Source organism: Carassius auratus, chromosome 4, assembly GCF_003368295.1.
Source record: "Carassius auratus strain Wakin chromosome 4, ASM336829v1, whole genome shotgun sequence".
Lineage (NCBI taxonomy): Eukaryota > Metazoa > Chordata > Actinopteri > Cypriniformes > Cyprinidae > Carassius > Carassius auratus.
In genome coordinates, this window is record NC_039246.1 from 23,253,440 (window position 1) to 23,274,618 (window position 21,179).

Below are 21,179 nucleotides of genomic sequence, written 5' to 3' on the forward strand. Positions count from 1 at the left end.
GTGCTTCAACCAATCTTCAAACAATAAATCGAGTGTGTATTTATACTGAACAGGTCACAACCAGTCCTATGTTGTTTGCGTGTTTAACCAGTAAGGACTAACTAAAATGGGGAACAGCATTTAGGAAGGCCAACCAGCAATACACACATAAATTAACTGCTGCTATTAGCACACACCCACTTGAACTCACCCAGACAGTCTGAGGCTGGTGTACTGTAGTTTTAGTACTGATGCAATATGATGGTATCATGAGGTTAAGTGAGTGTTTCACAGAGCCATTTGCAGCTCTGCTTTACAGGGCCTTTTACTGCTTCAGCCCTGCATGGAAACAGGCTCTCAAACGCTGCAACAGAAATGACACTCATGTGACACTCGCACACGTTTAGCTCTGAATTTCACAATGAATCATCATTTAAATGACTACAGAGCACAGTATAGCTGAGTTGTGTGTCCATTATGCAGTGCCAGGTGAGTGACAGCTAAAGGGGTCCGTGGGTTTAATTAAAAGACTGGATAAACAGACAGGAGCCTTAGACCAGCTTAGGAGGAGGAAACCAAAAAGCGGTCTTAATCATCACTGTCTTCTACTTTCCAAGAACTCCTCATTCTTGCTTAAAAAATAATTTATAGTCACACACACTAAAACCAATGAAACTCTCAAAGCAAATGTTTTTATTGTGTGTACACTAAGTTTTGGGTCAATGAAGTTGTTTTGTTTGTTTGTTCTTTGAATGTTTATTGAGCAAGAACACAAGAATTGAAAAAAATCCAGATTTTTGTGGATTATATCCAGAAATATATATATATTTTTTCAAATAAATGCTGATCACTTTAACTTTATATTTTTCACAAATTCCTGTAAAAAGAATCGTATCAGTTTCCCCTAAAATGATATGAAGCAGCAAAACTGTTGGTATATTTGTAAATTAAGAAATAATTTTAAAAAAGTGTCATGTCACACTAAAAACTGTGGCTATTGAAAATTCAGCTTTTCCATCACGGGAAAATAATGCAAAAACTGTTTGAAAAAATTTATTATCTAAATATTTCTATTTAACATTTATTTTTACATTTTTATTTTTACATTTTAAAATTTTAGTAATTTTCTCATGTGCTTTTGTCATTTATATTATTTTTTATATTTGTATTAAACATATTAATTTCTAGTTTTAGTCATTTTACTACATTAACCGAAACTTGTTAATTTTACTTTCTAATTTTCATTTCACTTTTTGTTCCCCTTATATCATTAAAGCAAAAATCTAAGCAATTTCATAAAACAAATAAATATGACAATAGTATAGGAATAATAGTACAGTATATAACACTGGTTAATAATCTCTCACAGTGGAAAAATAGTTTTTCCTGTTCTTTGTGTGTGTGTGTGTGTGTGTGTTTTGGGAGCATTCCTTCTGGACTGCCTGGAAAGTCTGTAAATAGCATGGGAAACGTTTTATTAAAGAGACCCTGCAATGCCACTCGACTAAATGACCAACCCCCACCATTCAACACATTCACAATAATCTGTGAGTTTATGCAGCTGAGATTTGAGTTCACATAAGTTCTGTACATTTGAATTTTGTGACTATGTGAGTGAAGCGTCCTTCACCCTGCTCCTCGCACTTATTCACAGTGATATAATGCTGTTTTTTCACAGCATGCACAATCGATCATGCTCTGGGTATTTTCTGTGTCTGGTCACATTTTTGTTCTGTGTATCCAAGAATTTGGACACTTGAACCATACTTGCTTGAATGTTTGAATGCCATTGCATTGCATAATCAATTTTTTTTTAGCCAAGTGGGATCCATGAACAAATGATGCTAGAGCTTTTCTCTTCACTTTTCTAAGTCATTATTTTGCAATTACTTTAATCTGTTTTCAAGGTTATTTTAAGTGAATGAATGTACAGTAGTTGTCCTCAACTTCATACAGTCCCTGCAGAGTTAACACAGTATCATGTCCCTGTAATGTTTTTTGGGGGGAGCTAGGTGCGGATAAATAAATAAACCACTGTCTTGTTTTGAATAATATATTTATTGCTTATAATAATATATTTTATTGTTTATACACATTTTATTTTATTTTATTTTATACATCTGTTTTAGCATTAATTATGTGTCCGTGCTTAATATTTTTGAGGCCATAGTATAATTCTCAGTCCCCCAACATATTTATTCTGTGTGAAACTCAATAACTAAACATGGGAAAACAACTGGCTAAATTAGCAACTAATCCTTTTTGGCCTTCCTACCATTTATTTATAGGCAAACAGTTAAAGATAGCACAGGAAATGATGGGGGAATAGAACGGCTGAATTATTATCCAAAGTCAATCTTATATCAACCCTGTAAGCAGTCAGCACCACGTCTCATTGTGCCAAAGCATATGCACTAACTGCTAGGCCACGGCTACAACGTAAGCAAGTAGTCTTAAAGCATTTTTAATGGTGACAAATAGTTCTCCGAAGCAAATAATTAAGTGAAGTGACATACAGCCAAGTATGGTGACCCATACTCAGAATTAGTGCTCTACATTTAACCCATCCAAAGTGCACACACACACCGTGAACACACACCCGGAGCAGTGGGCAGCCATTTATGCTGCGCCACCTGGGGAGCAGTTGGGGGTTCAATGCCTTGCTCAAGGGCACCTCAGTCATGGTATTGCTGGCCCAAGACTCAAACCCACTACCCTAGGGTTAGGTGTCAAACTCTCTAACCACTAGGCCACAACTTCCCTTTAAACGCATGTGTTGTGATACTTTCATGATCATGTGGCAAAGACTGACACAGAAAAGAAGTTGTTGAATAAAGTTGTTATTTTTGTTTTCTTTAATCACAAAATGTATTCCTGTAGCTTCCTAACATCTATATGTCCATTTCTGGATGAGCTATCCCTCTAAGTGCATAAATCTCCTAGAAGTACATTTTTCAAGTTTATGAGTTCTTTAGCACATAGATGACTTCAGTACCTCCAGACATGAGCTAAAAGCTCTAGACTGAATGGGACAGATCCCAGAACAGACTGATGACACTCACCTGTGACCCCAAACAAGAAGAGAACATGAACCCCGCAGATCCCAGATCAGCCGTATAGTCATGAGCAGCAGATGAAAGGAAAAATGGGATTTTGGCGTGTGTTCTTTTTCCGTCATGATTGAAAGGAGCTGGGGAAAATCTATCAAAGTGCTGACAGTGACGAGGAAAGAGCGATTACACGGATATCTGCATGTGTTTGTGATTCTAATATAACAGTGCACTGGAACAGGTGTGACAGTCCATTCCTCACCACTACAGATTCATTTCCAAGCAGCCAGCAGTTTTATCACTCGCCAGGCAGGAGTCACTTGATTCGAGGTGTCGTTCACATCCGAGAGTGTTTTAGTTGATCTGTTTAGTCTGTATCAGTGCTCTCTGTAAGTGGTCTTTCTTTGCATCTCAGCAGGGTTTTCTTTCATGAATCCCTCGCCACAAATTGACTCATCACATGGCATTTCTGCGCTTGTTTGTGTGTGGGCAAAGAGTTCATTAGGGCAGCTTTACTGTCCAGGCTAATGGCTCGCTAATATAGATGTAATTAGACTGTGTGCATGTTTGTTTGCTCTGTGTATGTGTGCATTTTGTACATTTTAAACCAATCTGCAATTCACACTCGGAAAGGAAACTGCAGCATACAGTAATTACTCGTAATGCCACAAGGGCCTTGACTCAAGGGTGTATGTGTAGAGGAAGTGTTTATTTTGAGGTGTATCTCCAGCGCTAGTATGCTAATATTTCTTGCAGTCCCTGAGGAACAAGCAAATTATACTATTGGTTTGGCAGTGGTGTGTTTAAAGATGTAATTTAGTTGTAGTGTGTTAGTAGGAGAGATAAATGAAGAGCGAGAGATTTTCACACTAATGCAAATGGGCTATTACTTTACATGTAATTGCTTTAAATGTGGCTAAATGCAAATAGAGACATAAGGTATGTTTTGCATGCTGGGGCCAGCATGGGATGCTCATTCCTGGTTTGCTGGATCCATTACATTAACATAAACTCAGAATTGCATGCAATTACACTTACTAGAAATCCTTGACACATTTCCAAGCATCTCACAATAATATTAAACAAAAGTTTATTCTTACTGTGTGTCATGCCATTTAGCTTTTATTATATCCACAATCTAGAATGGTCATGTGAATATCAGGTAAAAATCATTTTAAAATAATCTTAATATCCATTGACCTTCAGTAACTGTTGATTCTGGAGCTCTGGACATAATTTCTTTCAATCCTGAAAGTCTTTGGACATATAATGTTGTTTTCTTGTGTTCTAATGTTTGCTTATGTAATGCAGGGATTCCCCAACATTTTTGTCATCCAAACCCCTTTGACATGTAATATTTACCGTATTTTCTGGACTATAAGTCACACTTTTTTTCATAGTTTGGCTGGTCCTCCGACTTATAGTCAGGTGTGACTTATTTATCAAAATTAATTTGACATGAACCGAGAGAAATCTCCAGCGCCCTCTCGCGGCTGTAGACGGTAATGTTTTCTCTTGGTGCTTGGTTCGAAAATAATTTTTTCCTCGTCATGACGTATTTTTGGACTGATGCGACTTATACTCAGGTGCGACTTATAGTCTGAAAAATACGGTACTTGAATTATCTCGGAGGAAGTTAATAGTTTCAATAATTTAACAACACACTTGCGTGTTTACAGTTCGGTGTTGCTCAGTGGTCACATTAACATGCAGGTAATTAAAAAAAATAATTAATTAATACATTTAAAACAACTTAGATAAAAAGTAATCTAAAAGTAATTTAAAAAGTAGTCAGAATACATACCTAAAATGAGCAACACAGATTACTTTATCAACTACAGATTTCATCATGTAATGGACTACAATTTGTAAGTAATCTGCATCTCTCTCTCTCTCTCTCTTTCTCTCTGTATGTGTGTGTGTATACAGTATGTATAGTATATATATATATATATATATATATATATATATATATATATATATATATATATATACAACCAGACAAAATAGAATAAAAATAAAATAACAATTAAAACATCAAATAACACAATTTTTAAATGTTTACTATTATCCTTTTGCATTGACACACTATTTTCTTATTTGAAACTGTATAGATGCTTTGACACAATCTGTATTGTTAAATGTGCTGAATAAATAGAGGTGACTTGACTTTTACATTTTTTATTACAATTACATTTTTATATAAAAAAAATTGGTACCACCACAGTACGTATTTTTAAGTCTAATGATTAAAACAAGACAATTGTTTAAAAAGCTGTTCAATTGAGACTGTTCTCATTCACCTGATTATATAGGCCACTTTACCATCATATTATTTTTGAATAGTTAATGCTTTTTCCACTCTTAACTTATTTATTTTTTTACATGACAAAACAAATGTTTGGTAGACTCCTGTCATATTTCCGTTTTAAAGCTAGATGACATGTTTCTCTCATTCTCTCTCTCTTTCTCTCAGTATGTCTGCTGTGTTGCGATAACATGCTCTTCGGTCATTGCAGCAAGCGTAGAAGATGCCCATGTGATGTCTGTCACTGCAGAGAAAGCATCTGTCTGTCACCGAAGTGTCTTTATGTCACGAAAGTGTCTGTCTGTCTGAGATTTCCCATTATAAAAGTGCCTTGTCTGTCATTACCGTGTCTATTGTTTAAGCCTGGGCCTGTCCGTCATCTGTTTTTACACTGGAAAACAACATTGCAATGGGCTGACAGTGGAGATGTATGGTTGTGGGAGGGCATTGAGAAATATTTGAGGAATTAATTCTCTCTAACCCTCTCTTCTTCAATCTTTTGAGTGACTAACTCTTCTGTAGATAAATTAGGGTTGTTCTTGGGCTTAATATGAAGATAATTTAGTGATAACAGAGAATAAGGGAGAGAATGAGAGTGTGTGAAAGAGCGAGACCAGTGTCTGCATACATCAGCGAATTCACCTGGAGAAATCTTCAATTACTCTCTCAGAATTTTCGCTTGTACGTTTTTCTTATCTTTTGAGTAAAGAGAATTCTGCATTGACTACACACACTCACACACGCACACACACACACACACACACACACACACACACACACACACACACACACACACACACACACACTAAATGGGAACCCTAGACTTCTATTGTTTTTATAGAAAGCTAATTATAATTACTATAGACTAAGCCTACTATAAAATGTGCATAATTAGAAAAAAAATAATAGATCAATTATATATGTTATATTAAATATTGTGACATTGTGCTGTCAAATGTGTTTGTATAATGACCTGAATTATTTTATTATTTGCAGTTAATCTACTTGGAAACATATTTATTATATAAAATGTATGTGTTTAAATGTAAAATAAACAACAACAAAATAATATGTATAATATAATAATCTATTATAAAATGTATATTTAAATATAAGTATAAAAGAAATCAGGGAACTTTACAAAATATGAAATATATATAATTAATTGAAATGCATATACAATATATATGAAATTATATAATAAATAAATATATGTATTATATATAATGTGATATAGTATAATATCATAATTTTTAATAAAAATAATCAATTAAATATTTTAATAAAAAATATATATATAAAAAACAAATGAAAAATGCATAGTGTTACAAAATCTGAAATATATTTATATAATTACTAATTGAAAAAAAAAACATTTTATGTATACAGTAATATATAAATAAATATATAAATAAATAACAATGGTGTTTTATTTAGTTAATTTAATTGCCAAAATATGGTTATGCATGGGCAGAGTACAGTGTTTTATTTATTTATTTATTTATATATTTTTACTTTTCACAGTCTGGTCCTGAAGGACTATGAGTTTGAGGACTGGTGCATTATGGGTCTGGAAGTGGCTGGAACGTTGGTTTGATTTTATGACTAGAGGCTTTTGGGAATGATGTTTCATTGAGGCTTTCCAGTAAAGAGCTGTTCACTGTCAGAGATACAGATTAGACACAGTGCTTTAGTGCCTTTGTTGTCTGAGTGGGTATAGGTTTGCTTTCACGTGATGAATTAGACTGTCAGGAGTGCAGTTCATGTACGTTCATAATGTAGAAAGAAACTCACACAGGTTTAGAATGCCATGAGCTTGGGTAAATGAATATTCATGAGAACATTCATTTGTGGGTGGACTATCCTTGTAATGGTACTAATCATGCGAGATAAATGAGGGTACAAAAAAGTCTGATACTCTACCGACTGTGCAATTCTGATGCATAATACATTAGGCAGTGCGGACTTTGATATGTGGATAAGGGTTGAATTGTTCTGTTATCACACTCGTCTAACACACACCCAAGATGGACTGTAGTGTTACATCAGCCCAGTGTTTGCGGTGCAGCTGAGCAGAGATCTGTAATTACCATCACAGCACGCTCCCACTGTTTGGAACTCATAATACTACAGAAAACCCAATGGTTTATTCATACAGCCAACTCACCACTCACTATTCAAACCTCTGGATACAGTAATTTTTTATGCATTATATGATGCCTTTACATAAGGGCGCATGCACTGCTGCCCCTTATACTATTTTTTTGTGTTTGTTTGTGGCATAAACATCCCTCTTCACATCAGAGCTCAGCGCTTCTGCTCAGTTTGTGACTGGAAAGCTTTACTCTTGTGTCTGAGGAATTTAGGACGACCGCAGGGCGATTATTGTGGTCAGTAACCTCTGACCTTTCTAACACTTTGGTTGGCCTCTCACAGTTTCTGGGTGTGCATTATACTCTTAAAAATAAAGGTGCTTAAAAGATTCTTCACACCGATGCCATAGAAGAATCATATTTGGTTCCACGTAGAACCGTTCAGTCAAAGGTTCTTTAAAGAACCACTTCTTTCTTACTTTTTATTATATGAAGAACTTTCTTCAGCCACAAAGAACGTTTGGTGCAACAGAAAGGTTCTTCAGCTGTTAAAAGTTCTTTATGGAACCATTTAGATAAAAAGGTTATTCTATGGCATGGTGAAGCACCTTTATTTAAGAGTGTATTACAGTTTACATGTTGTGTATCGGTACATCGTAAACATAAATTTGAAGATGAATTACTAAACATCGGTGACTAATATTGATTTATGAAGTCATGCATTAAAATGTAACTGGCATTCATCAAAAACATTGCTCTGTATCACGTTATCATCTTCATTACAGCTGCTAAAAAATCATAATTGCCATTATGAAACGTCATTTATCCTGTTATTTTACAAAACAAAAATTTAGAATAACATTTAGACATTTTAAAATCTATATTAAAAATAAATAAATTGAAAAGAAAACAGAGAATTCTGCAATGACTACACACACACACACACACACACACACACACTTAATGGGTACCTTAGACTTCTGTTGTTTTTAATTAAAGCTAGTTATAATTACTATAGACTAACCCACAATAAAACATGCATTTGTATAATAAAATACAATTAATTAATTAATTAATTAAATAATTTTATATCAAATATTTTGACGTTTTTCTGTTAAATGTATTTGTATAATGAACTGTATTATTTTATTGTTTGCTGTTAATTGTGTGTGTGTTTGGTTATATATATTAGGGTTGCACAATTATGACAAAAATCATAATTGCGATTATTAATTACAATTATCACAATTTATACTGAATGCTGTTTATACCTTTGTTTGATGAAACTGCATGCCGTATTTTTATATGAAATTAAGCAAGCTGAAAACACTCTTTTTTATAGTATTAAGCCTCAAATGTCAACTATACATCAGATAGGTTTCTTCTTTAAATTATATTAAAAAAGTAAAAATATGAATGATATTATAATGTAAAAAAATACAATAGAAAAACCCTTATAGATAATGTAGAAAGAAAAAACATATCTTAAGCATGCAGAATAACATGAAATGTAATAATAATAATAGAAATATTAAAAACAAATGACAGTACATTCTGAATACATTAACTGTGCAATACTGAATATTTAAGTGCACTAGTATGATTTTAACAGCCTGTACTAGTAACCTAAGGAACAGATTTAGACACACCCTCTTTATACAACCTTTGTATATTCTTTTTTCCATATGAAGATGAAATGGTACACAGCATATGTGCATGTGAGTCTGTAACACATACTGCTTTTATAAGCAGCTAGATTAAAAGAGCCAGTAAGGGAGAGGAGAATGGGGAACCCTTTTGCTCAAGGCCTCCAATCCCGTTTCGTGATGTTTAACATTAAAGTGGAGCAGTGACAGATATCCGCTTGAGGCGCGCACAGCACCTGTCATCACCTGCTTAGTTTTTATCGCTGACAAAAAAAGAGAAGCAATGAATTTTAACAAGGTTCATGTACTCATTCAGATTTCCCTTTTGATCATTTTAATCACAATAGGTGGTCTCCTTCTGTCTTCTCTTCGGTGTTTAGTCCCTTTCCTGTTAATTTCTGTTTTTGAGAATGTGAGCATCAGAAAGTTTGATTCTAGCGGTTCTAGTTTTTATGGGAGAGCTATTTTGATAGAGTTGATAGAGTCACTAGTCTACTAGTGTTTAAAATACTTTCTTGTGGGGAGTTAATTGCACCCAGCTGCGTGTAAACAACTTCACACTCGACCCGTTTGACAGAGCAAGTCACATGATAATCTGTCATCCCAGATGGGCGTCTCTCGCTCTTTTTCTCTCAGTTTGACATTTTAATGTCAAAACATTTTATTGCCATTATTGTTTTACACAAAATATTATAGATATAGATAGATAGATAGATTTAGGTAGGCCTATCATATCTGTTGCACATACAGAATGCCAAAGTTTAATACATAAATATGAACATTAATAATGCTTGCTTTAGAAAATGAAAAAAATAAATAAATAAGAATGTGTATATAGAAAAATTATAAATGCATTAATAGTTTATAGGTTAAACTATTGTTTCAGTTACTCTTTTAGCAGGTTACATCACGCCAGTAGGTGGAGGCAAGTCTGTATGAGTGACTCATTGAATCATTCATTCAAACGATTTGTTCAAAACTCTGATTCATTCAGGATCAAAACAAATTAATGACTGAAGCATTCATTTAAAAGATTTGTTCAAAAATGCTGCTGATTCACTCTGCAATTAAAGAAGTTTGCGTTTCATTGAGTTGCTGAATTGTTTATTCAACCGATTCTCCGAACGCTGATTCAGGAACTGAACACCACTACCATGTTATTTGGAGACTTGCTTCGATTCTTCTGTGGCTTTGTTTGGAACGGTTTGCATTGGTGCAGACAAAACAACCGGCAATATTGTGCCTATACAGAGCCCTGCACATGACATGCAAGAAAAAATAAATCAATTGTGCGCACAATTTCCTAATTCGTTCCCTTAATGTACTAAAATGTGCACATGATTACTATTGTGTTCCCTCGATTGGCTAAATCGTGTGCACAATTTAGCAAATCGAGGGAACAAAATAGTAAATTGTGCGCACAATTTATATATCGAGTGCATGAAATAGTAATCGTGTGCACATTTTAGTACATTGAGGGTATATTTAGTACATTAAATGTAATGTAAATGAGGGAATGAATTAGTAAATCGTGCACACGGTTTAGCCTACTATTTTTGATCTCTTTACGATTCAGCCTACTCTGTTGTTCTTCTTTTCTATGTTGTTGGACATGATCTTGAGGACCCCCATGAAAACGAGATGTTCCATCTCGTGGAGTTGATCCTGCAATAAATGTTCATAAAGAAATAAAGAAATAAATACATTTTTTCCTGCATGTCGTGTGCAGGGCTCTGTATGCCTAAAATGTACGTTTATCAACAATAACTTCTTGTTTATTGCACTGTTGTATAAAAGCAACAATCCGCGCTCAACCTTGCTGTATTTTCACCAAATAGCATGTTGGCCCTTGGCTTCCAATTCATTTCCATGTTGAATTTCAGGAATTAGATAATATCAACACAGAATGAGCTAGATGGCTCATTTTGACACCATTTCCTGTGCGTGGGAAGATGTTTTATGTCTGTGACAGTCTCCAGTCATAGATGGTGTAACATCATCTATTCATATCGGCTGTTTGTTATATTGGTAAGACTCTATTTCTGCTGTCAGCTGGTTACCATGCTGAATGACACAGCTGTAAGATGCTTCAAAGTTGTGTTCGATATTTGTGCATAGACAAAAACACGTTTGCAGGTGTTTAGAGAAGTAAAGCTTGTTTTAGAAGCAGCATAACAGATTCCATATATAGGCATGTTTGTGTGCGCCTGTTAAATGTTTATGTATCGTCTTGTGGCCTGTAATTGCTCAGATAAGCTCTTTGTTAAGTAGACAGGATGTCAGCACATCTAACTGGCCGTCTGTGACTGAATGATGAGCTGGATCACTCTCAGTAATCAGTCTCCAGGTCACTGTACGTAACTATAGTGAGGTGATGGATGTCTGACCACTGATGCCCTGGAGGAGAGCCATCTGTTTGATCCTCGGCAGGGTGGACACTAAGACCAAAGGAAGAGGAGAGCATGTTCTCTTCATCTCTCAGATCAGTAATCAACAGATAAGGTCAGGTCAGGCTCACAAGTGAATGCAGTGACCAGGTTCTTCTCCCCACACTTTCTTCTCCAGTAGATCAAAACTAAATCCAGAGTTTAATCATCTTGCAAGCACTTATGTTTTGTCCACTACAGTTCAGTGCATCAGCAAATTGTGTTTCTAAATATTTATGCTGGTGATTTTAAATTAGGCTGTAAATGTATGCTTGCTTATCACTTTATATAAATGAATCCACAGTGCCAAAAAACACAGAAGCTCTGCTCCAAAATTTAGTGAGTTGCCTGTCTAGGCTGCTTTTTAAGGCATTTCTTGAATACTTCCAATGACAAAAGATGGACAACATAATTTCCTGCCAAAATCCATTGTCTTATCCATCCTTTGTGTAGAAGGCAATTCGAGAATGCATTAGAACCAGTGAAAAATGAAATTTTATTTGAAAAAATGTACACTACTGCTCAAAAGGTTGAGTTTTTTTGTTCGTTTTTTTAAAGCCTCTTTAGGCTCTATATATTTGAACAAAAGTATAGTGATAATGCTTTTAAAGCGTAATTTATTCCTGTGTTAATATTAATTTTCATTACTTGTTACCCCAGTCTTCAGTGTCATATTATCATAATATCCTGATTTGGTGCTGAAGAAACATTTCTTATTATCAGTGTTAAAAACAGTTAACAGTTGCTTATAATTTTTGTAGAAATCATGATAATGTCCCCCTCTGAAATATGTTTTTTTAAATATTAAGAGTAAAACAATGTTAGCTTAGCAACTAATACAAATAAATATTGATTTCAATATTTCAGTCTAATGAAAATTGGCTATTTACCCCATATAGTGAATATGAAGCTACATCTGACTGTTTTGCACTCCATCTTAGGAGGGTTGCCCTCTGCTACTAAGATACTGAAATTAATGATGAATAAGTGATTTCCTTTTGTTTTTGCCTTTAACTTAAATATGCACATTCTTCATGGTTTGGGAAGAGAAGCTATTTTATCGCATTGCATAATAATTTATAGTTTTCCATTCACAGGGTATCTGGTTACAAATGCTGGGTGCTTACTGCTGCTTCAACGGTAAAATGGAAATAAAAATGTGTCGATCCATTTCTCATTTGTAAAAGTTTATATTTAACTGAAGTTGTTTTGTTGTCAGTGTAAATATTCACTTTCCCATGGCCACAGAGGGGAAACAGAGATTGTGGGTTACATGACACAGTTTTTTCTATATTTCAACACAACAACCAAAATCAAATCCCTGGAAGCGTGTAAACAGTTTGCTAATTCACAATCTGACAAAAAGTGAAAGTCATATTTGCGAAGGTAATGTTACTTATTAACCTGAACAAAGTGTGACATTTTCTGAAACACTCATCATTGTGATTGTTAGTGAGTGATAGGCAGACGTTCAATCAGCGACATTAATAATAGATTTGCTATCCAGCATTTTTGACACCTCAGCTTGCTTCACTTTCTGTTTTTACACGCAGAAAAGGTGAAAAAACGTGTAACATTGTCTAGTTTTCTCCCTGAACGATGATGCAAGTTCCTAAGGCAATTCTGAATATAGCAGGAATGGCAAAAAAATTCACAATCATGACAAAAAAAATCAAAGCACTTCCTTAAACTCACTAACAGAAAGGCAGCCAATCCTTCTAATGAGGCATCTAAACAAAACAGTTACCCAGAATGCAACATGGTGTAATGTCAGCTTCGCATTCTCTATTCTGTGCAGTATGTGTTGTGTTTTTCTACTTACACAAGTATCAACTCCTGTACAAACATTTTATGTTTCAATATTAAAAACAATGAAACATTCAAAACTTATATACCTATTTAATATTATATATATATATATATATATATATATATATATATATATGTTTGTGTGTGTGTGTGTGTGTGTGTGTGTGTGTGTGTGTGTGTGTGTGTATGTGTGTGTGTGTGTGTGTGTGTGACCTATATTCGTGTGTATGTATGTGGGTTTATACTTATTAGAGTATCATCTTGTTAGTTTAGGAATATTATCAACTGTGTGACTTAAATATATGCATTCAGAAAAAAAGGTACAAAAGCTGTTTCTGGTTCGGTACCTTTACAAACACTTAACTTTAGAGTAATAAAATGTTTACTTTAGCTACCATTACATAATTTTAAGGTACTTATACACAGTCTTTAGGGGTAAATAGTGTACAAATGTATACCTTTTGAATGGGTCTCGTCTCAGTGATAGATTTTGTACCTTTTTTTCTGAGAGTAATGTTAGACAGCAGGGCTTACTTGCTACAGAATGAATGTGAACACATAATGTGGTTCAAAGTAAAGCAGATTTGTGATTTGCTGGTCAGCGAGGCAGCATGCATTGTGGGATAGCAGCGGTCAGACACTGGAGAGAACTACTTTAGGAAGTAACCACAGAATATACAGCACTCCACACTCAAGTGGCCTTTAACCCAGACATCAGAAGCACACACACACCTGTGTTCCTGCTACATGCTCACATGTGTATCATTAAGTCATTGTTTGTCCTTCAGGAGGAGATTAAGTCTGTGGTAGGCCTGAGGGATTCATACCGTTCCCTTGTGTAGGGCTTTCCGGTTAAGCTTTGCTTATGTGGAGAGCAGCTTGTTAAAATCTAAATTCAGCTTCTGCGGATCGTTTGGCAGCACCGCATATACAAAATCTGTTTAACACATTCACACGCACAGACATAGAAACTTTCCTCGTGGGCTGATGTATTAGCTGCGCTCGTGTCAGGTTTCCCGCACTGATGATGTACCGTATGTAGCAACAAATCGCTCCAGCATTAATCAAAGCAATTTTCTGTAATCAGACTGTAGTGAGAATTGGATGCTTGTTACGAAACAGACTGCAGGTAGACGTGAAAGATCTGACGAGGTTTAATTAAAAGCAAGTTGAGCAGCACCAGACTTTGTCGAGCATGTTAATATGTCTGCGATCTCTCATAAGGAGGCCACACACGCCCAATAACACTCAGAGGGCTCATGGGAGAATCAATGACATCAGTGCATTTCCTGTGCCCTCGGGGTACGGTGCGGTTATTGATTGCCTGTGTCTGGTTTTAATTATCCTCCAGTGGAAATGAAAGGAGAGGGAATCAGCAGACCCTGCCAATCAATCTGATGCACAATCTGATTGAGACACTTCAAACAATATGGGCTCATCGACCAATCAGAAGGCAGGATACTCACGGTTTGGTTTGACCTTTGTTTTTGAGGGTGTGGGTTTTAAAGCAAGCATGTCTGTCACTACTGTAAGTATTAAAGGGAAACTTCACCCCGACTTCACCACAGAATATTGCAAATAGTGTTTGCAGTATGAAGTCACTTTTAAACCAAGCTGCTTTCTGTTAGTCAGTGAAGCAAATTCCAGTGACCAACTTGAACCTGTTGCAAAATCTGTGCACAATCGTCTGGATTTCTGTTAAAATTACCAAATTTGTTTGCAGACTTTCAGTGAAAATGTCAACAATGGTAAATGTGGCTGTGCCTAAACATGTCAGCATTGATAAGCAAATTGTGTTATTTTTCTGCACTATTCAGCAACATTTAACTAATATAGGGAAGTATTGTATATGACATTCACTGTGTACTGAACAGAGAATATATAAAAAAGTAATCAATTTTTGATACATGAAATCTCTAATCACTTTTATTTTAATATAAAAACTGCTATTTAAAAGTGAATGTTTATTCATCAGGAAATCAAGATATATCAATTCAACAATATCAATTCAACATTGATAATAATAAGACATGTTTGAGAGTTTGTCCTCACAAAATACATTATAAAATATTTTTAGTTGTAATATTTCACAATACTACTACAACTACTGCTTTGAGCATCACTGCTGTGATTTCTTTCACAAAAATCATAAAAATAACCTTTAACAGTAGTGTATAAATCATGTTTATTTGTGTCAAATAATGCATTGCTTTTTATCATGGTTTTTCAGTGTGAGATATTATAAGTTTGTTTTTGTGACAGTGTGTCTAGAATGCACTTGTCAGTGCTCAGTCGGAGTCTATTTGAGCGTCTCTCTCTTTTTTTTTCATTCTCCACGTCTATTCATATGCTCCTTTTCAGTAGCCCTCCCTCATGCGCTTCCAACTACTCAAGATTTCAGAGTGTGTAGCTGTGCCAATTAATTCTGCACTGCTGTGAGCATGTGTGTGTTTGTGTGTGTGTGTGTGTGTGTGTGTGGCCGGTTGGGTAATACTGGTATACTGTATGCAGTGCAGCACCCCGGTGCTCTCCACACACAGGATGAGTCATACACTCACGGCAAAGGCAGGGCTTTCCCTCGCTTTGAGCTGATGCTCAGATTTCATTCCCATTTGTCACAATATTATACTTTTATCTCAATCCTTTTGTCTCACCACAGTGATCAACGTGAGATGCTCATGATCTAGCCACATCACGGTCACACTCTTGCCGACCATGACCTCTGCTGAATGGAATTAACATTTGACGAAGTTGATGCTCAATATGAGGAAGAAATACTCTTCATAGCTGGCTAATCTGTTGAGGATCGGCCTTGTTTTGCAGCTCGATCTAATGCTGTTAACTAACTCAATTTGAGCCTTCTGTGTTGTTCCTTTGAGATGTACGGGTGCACAACGGCCTTTCAGAGACACATTAGCAATAAACAAATGCTAAAATGCTTGATATCTGAGAATAAGCGAGGAGCTCGTCTGGTATGTGTGGAGTAAAAGCAGCCAGTTAAGGTGAAACAGGGTTTTCACTTATCGTTTGATTGACTGTCTCGCAAATGCAAATGATGTTTGATGGTGTCTGTGCTTAAGTGCTTGCTTTGCTTGCTTGATGTTTAATGAATGTTTTGGGATCAGTGTAAGTTCAGATCTAATGGCGGCTTCTGTCAAATACCAGAAAATATCTTGACTCATCACCTAATTGATAAAAAGAAAACAAAATCACACTTTTAGTAATAGACCAATGTTGTTTATTAAAAATAAATAAATAAATCATAAAGTCCAAAAATGATAAAACGTTGATGAAAAGAAAACATTATCAAAACTATAAATGTTTGGGAAATAAGTTAATACTTTTATTCAGCAAGGATGCATTAAAATGGTCAAAAGTGACAGAAAAGGCTTTTTTAAAGTTTATATTCATCAAAGGTTTCTGAAAAAAAAAAATCCACAAAGTAATAGGTAGCACAACAGTTTTCAACATTGATAATAGTATGAAATATTTATTGGGGAACAAATCTACATATTAGAATGATGAATGAATGATCATGTGACACTGATTCAGCTTTGTCAACAGAATTTATTTTTTTTAATGTACGAAGATAGAAAACAAGTATTTTGAATTGTTATATATATATAATTTTGCATAATCTTCTATTATATTTTTTCCTCCTTCAGTGCTTAATGAGCTAAATCCATTTGCCTGCTAAATCAAAGTAGTGTAGTGCAACCAACCAAAATAAATTAATTAATTCAATCCTCAAAAGTACTGATAACTCTGGTTCCTTCTCATTGTCTCACACACTCTCAACAATTGCCCTCTGAATTAAGTTTTCTCATGCTCTTCTGTCTAATGTTGTTTCTGCAGACTGTTGGAATGTCTATTTATGGCAGCTTGGGACGCTATGTGTGAGTCTGTGTGTGTGTGTGTGCGTGTTTGTGTGTGTTTCCTGTTGTTCTGTGCTTGGTTAGTCAAGTTGTGAGTCATATCGTAGGTCATGAACTATGTCCTCCTCATGTCTGTCTGGGTTGAGTCTCCTTATCAGTCTAGACATCAGTGCTATTGACTGCTCATGTTTTAGTTCTGGACTTCAGTTGCAGCTGTTTTCAGGCATTAACGTTTGTGTGAAATAGAGAGTGTTAAATCATCAATCTCCAAACAAATTCTCAGCGTGTGAACAGTGTGCTTTCTGTTTATTCTTGAACTGGAGAATAAATTACACTTTTCAAAAATGATTAACTGGAGAATGAATTATGTTTCTCTGCCATCACTGTGTGATTATTGATTTGTTGGCAAGGAAATATTTCCTTACTGCGCATCCATATTTTGGAGATTAAAATTTATATAAATGGAGCTAAACCTTTTAGGATGTTCATGGACATCCTCAGTTGTACACACCCATAAATAACCAAAAATATATGTATATATTTGTATTTATTTATTTATATGTCTACATTTATTTATATATTTTTATATTTATTTTAGGTCTAGCTTTGTTCATGTTCTAACTTATTAAATATGATCATATTAATTATGTTAAGTGCAATATTTTTAACCAGTTTGTGATAATATAACTAGAGTAATCTTGATTATGTTATTTTCTAAAGATTTTATGGCCCTTGCTTAAAAATGAATAAATAAATAAATAAATAATAGAAAAATAGGAATAAAAATAGAAATAATAAAAATAAAAAATAAAACTAACCCGATGGTGGTGATAATAACAGAAAAAAAAAAAAAAAACATATCTGCATAATTCTATTGGATCTCTCCTTATGTTCAATCAGGAATATATTAGGAAGATATTTTTATTTCACATTTTTAAAAATGTTTGTTTTTACTGAGTGGAAAGTACATAAAGAATTAGACAAGAAACACATTTTTAACTAAAAAGAGATTCTTCAGCAACCAGAAGTGTGGAAACCCTGGATCTGTGGTATCTTTTCCATTTAGATATTAAGTTAATTTGGTTTGTGTGTGTGTGTGTGTGTGTATGTGTGTGTTCTCTAAGCAGCTTAAGGTCCTGTGGAGATTGTGAGAAACAGAGTCCCATAGCAATCTTTGCATGAGTGTGGTTTGCTCAAACTCTGCTGTATCAGCTCTGTGCAGAAATAAATCTGTATATGGTTTTGTTGTAGGTGTTTGTTAGCTTTGAACCGAGCTGTACTGATTGATGTTCTTCTCCTCTGCAGTATGTGGAGAGGCGTCAATGTGAACTGTGCCGACAGCTCAGGATACACACCCCTGCACCACGCGTCTCTGAACGGACACAGGTAACACTCTTATTCCCCAATTCATTTACAGGTCCTTGAAAAAGGAATAGCTGAATTAAGATATAAGTTAATGGACACTAATTCAAATGAATGAGATTATGCTTTCGCACACTTACACACCTGAACATCTCAGTTCCTCGTAACATGGTGTTATAGACTTAAAATGGGAAAGCGCTAAACGCCAGGATTACTTAGACGTTTATAGAGGTGTAATCCAGCTCACATACATAAGAATCGAAGACTGTGATGTCAGATTAGGGCGGGGTTTGTGAATCTGGATACAGCCAGATTAGTGTACAGTCTATGAAGTGGGTGGAGCTATATTTGATTAATGAGCGGTTTATGGGATGAGGCAGTGTCAGATTAATAAGATTTTTTATTTTTTTTTAAGCAGGATGGAATTAAAATAGCTCAGGGTTTTTGGGTGATTTAAACGTTTTTCGTAAGAATGAGGCCAGAGTAGGAGAGGGATTTCATGTAACTTGAATTATGTATTATGATTAGAGCACAATTACCCCGTTCATTTGGTGCCTGCAAAAAGCTTCATGAAGTTTAATAGTACCATAGAAGATTCATTGGATTTTTGGTGTTTAAGAATGAAAATCGCCCCCACACAATTCCATGAAATCTTTCTTATTTGTCTTTCTCTCAGGGACGTGGTGTTGAAGTTGTTGCAGTTTGAAGCCTCTACCAATGTGGCCGACAGTAAGGGCTGTTTTCCTCTGCATCTGGCCGCATGGAGAGGTGACGTGGACATAGTCCAGATACTGATCCACCACGGGCCGTCCCACAGCAGAGTTAATGAGCAGGTACACAAACACCCTCAGAGCAAATGTACCGAATGTAAGATTACTCCTCAGTGTACTATCTTAGCATAACTTTTGCATAGCATGCTAAATTTGCCAGTATAGGTCAGTTGCAAAATCTAAACTTTAACTTTAATGCACTTCACTAGTCTTGTGGTGAACAATTAAACCCAGAGAAAAAGATGTTGGTCTTTATAATCTACATTTTTTTTGTAATCATGCCAGTTTCGTATGGACTTTAAGGTTTGCTGTGATTACAAATAGGGCAGTTTACTTGTGTAGAGTATAGTCTGTGCTAGCAGTATGCTAGCAGTGAAATGTAAGCTATAAAAAATAAATGAGAAATGTTTAATTAACTCTGGTGATAGATTCATATGTTACAATTGAAAAGACTTTAATGGTAGTAATACAGTAATAAATCAGGTTTGACAAATACCAATTTACCATAAGCTCCCATTAGCTAGGTAACATTAGTTAATGCATCAACTAACATTAGCTGACATGTTAGTTAAGGGAAGATTAGTTTTGGGTCTTTAGTGGACTTGGTTCAGTGGGTGAACTGAATGTTGTTGTGAATGTTTGTCAGCTAGGCAAACGAATTCTGTGTGGTTGCTTGGCTTACGTGGCCACCTCCAAATCTGTAAAAAAAATAAATAAATATATATATATAGGCCTATATATTTTTTTAGGGATGCACGATAAATATCGGCCAAATTTCACATGGAGCAGCATTTACTACATAGAGCCCCTGTTCACTGACAAATTGCACCAAACCACGATCATATTTTGTGCATGTTTTGTGCAGCTTGTCAGTGAACATCGTCTCTGTGTAGAGAATGCTGCTCCACGTAAAATCAATCACGTGTAGAGATTTACAGCCGATTACAAAACTGGCATTATTGACAAGATGCACATTAAATACTGGGCGATATTTATTGTTAATCCCTATATTTTTTTTTGTTGTGACACGGGTTTCTTTTTTCATATATATATATACATATTTTCAAGTATTATCAGACATTTTATCATGTGGCAGCTTAATAGGGCCCTAGATGAAAATGGTACATCTGAAAAGTAATTGCACACCTTTTCCACAACAATCAGAATTTTAAGGTATCATCCATGTCCGAAATGGTGGCCCAAGCAGCTGAATTTGAATATTTAGCGGTTTGTTCAAATCTGAGCAGTAGTACTGAGCACTAATGAGTACTTTACATTAGTCTGCTGTCAACAGTACACATTTACAAACACTTGAAACACCTGCACACAGTCCCCATGCATTCGACCGGGCACACATACACACTCTTAACAGGTTTTTGCCAATTTCAGACCTGTTCCTCGCATGTCAGTGTGTTGATGGGCTGATGGAGGGTTTGTTGAGCAGAATCAGAGTAGCTCTGTGAAAGGCCTGTATTTACCTGCAGTTAAAATGCTGTCTCAGTGCAGGGAAGAGTGCTGCTCTGTCTCCTGCCATCTGCCTCACTCTTAATGACCACACCAGCAGGAGAAACAATTACGTCCAATCTTCAGCCCTCCTCAACTCGCTGAACCATCAGCTTGATGGATAAGACCTTCGTTGCTGTCATGAGTGTGTTTTTGAGAGACAAAGACAGCGTATGGCATTCATTTACAGTCTCATTCTCTCAATAATTATTAGGGCTTGTTTTTGAGTTTTCAAATCTAGACTGATAAAAAATGTTACTTTTAATCCATTTTACATCCTTTTCTTTAAACGGATATGTGCTGCACTTTACGAGCAATAAGCGATGCAATAGTGATGAAACATAGACCTGGACACACA

At 35.4% G+C, this 21,179-nt stretch overlaps 1 protein-coding gene across 1 annotated transcript in view; it reads left to right on the plus strand.

Moving 5' to 3' along the window:
• The window catches only part of LOC113056868 (ankyrin repeat and sterile alpha motif domain-containing protein 1B-like), a 63,964-nt gene that overhangs the window by 23,777 nt on the left and 19,008 nt on the right, over positions 1–21,179 (plus strand). Inside the window, exons 2-3 of the mRNA XM_026223775.1 lie at positions 18,492–18,572; positions 19,225–19,381. Of these exons, the coding sequence (XP_026079560.1) occupies positions 18,492–18,572; positions 19,225–19,381 (238 nt within the window). The remainder of the gene's footprint in view (positions 1–18,491; positions 18,573–19,224; positions 19,382–21,179) is intronic.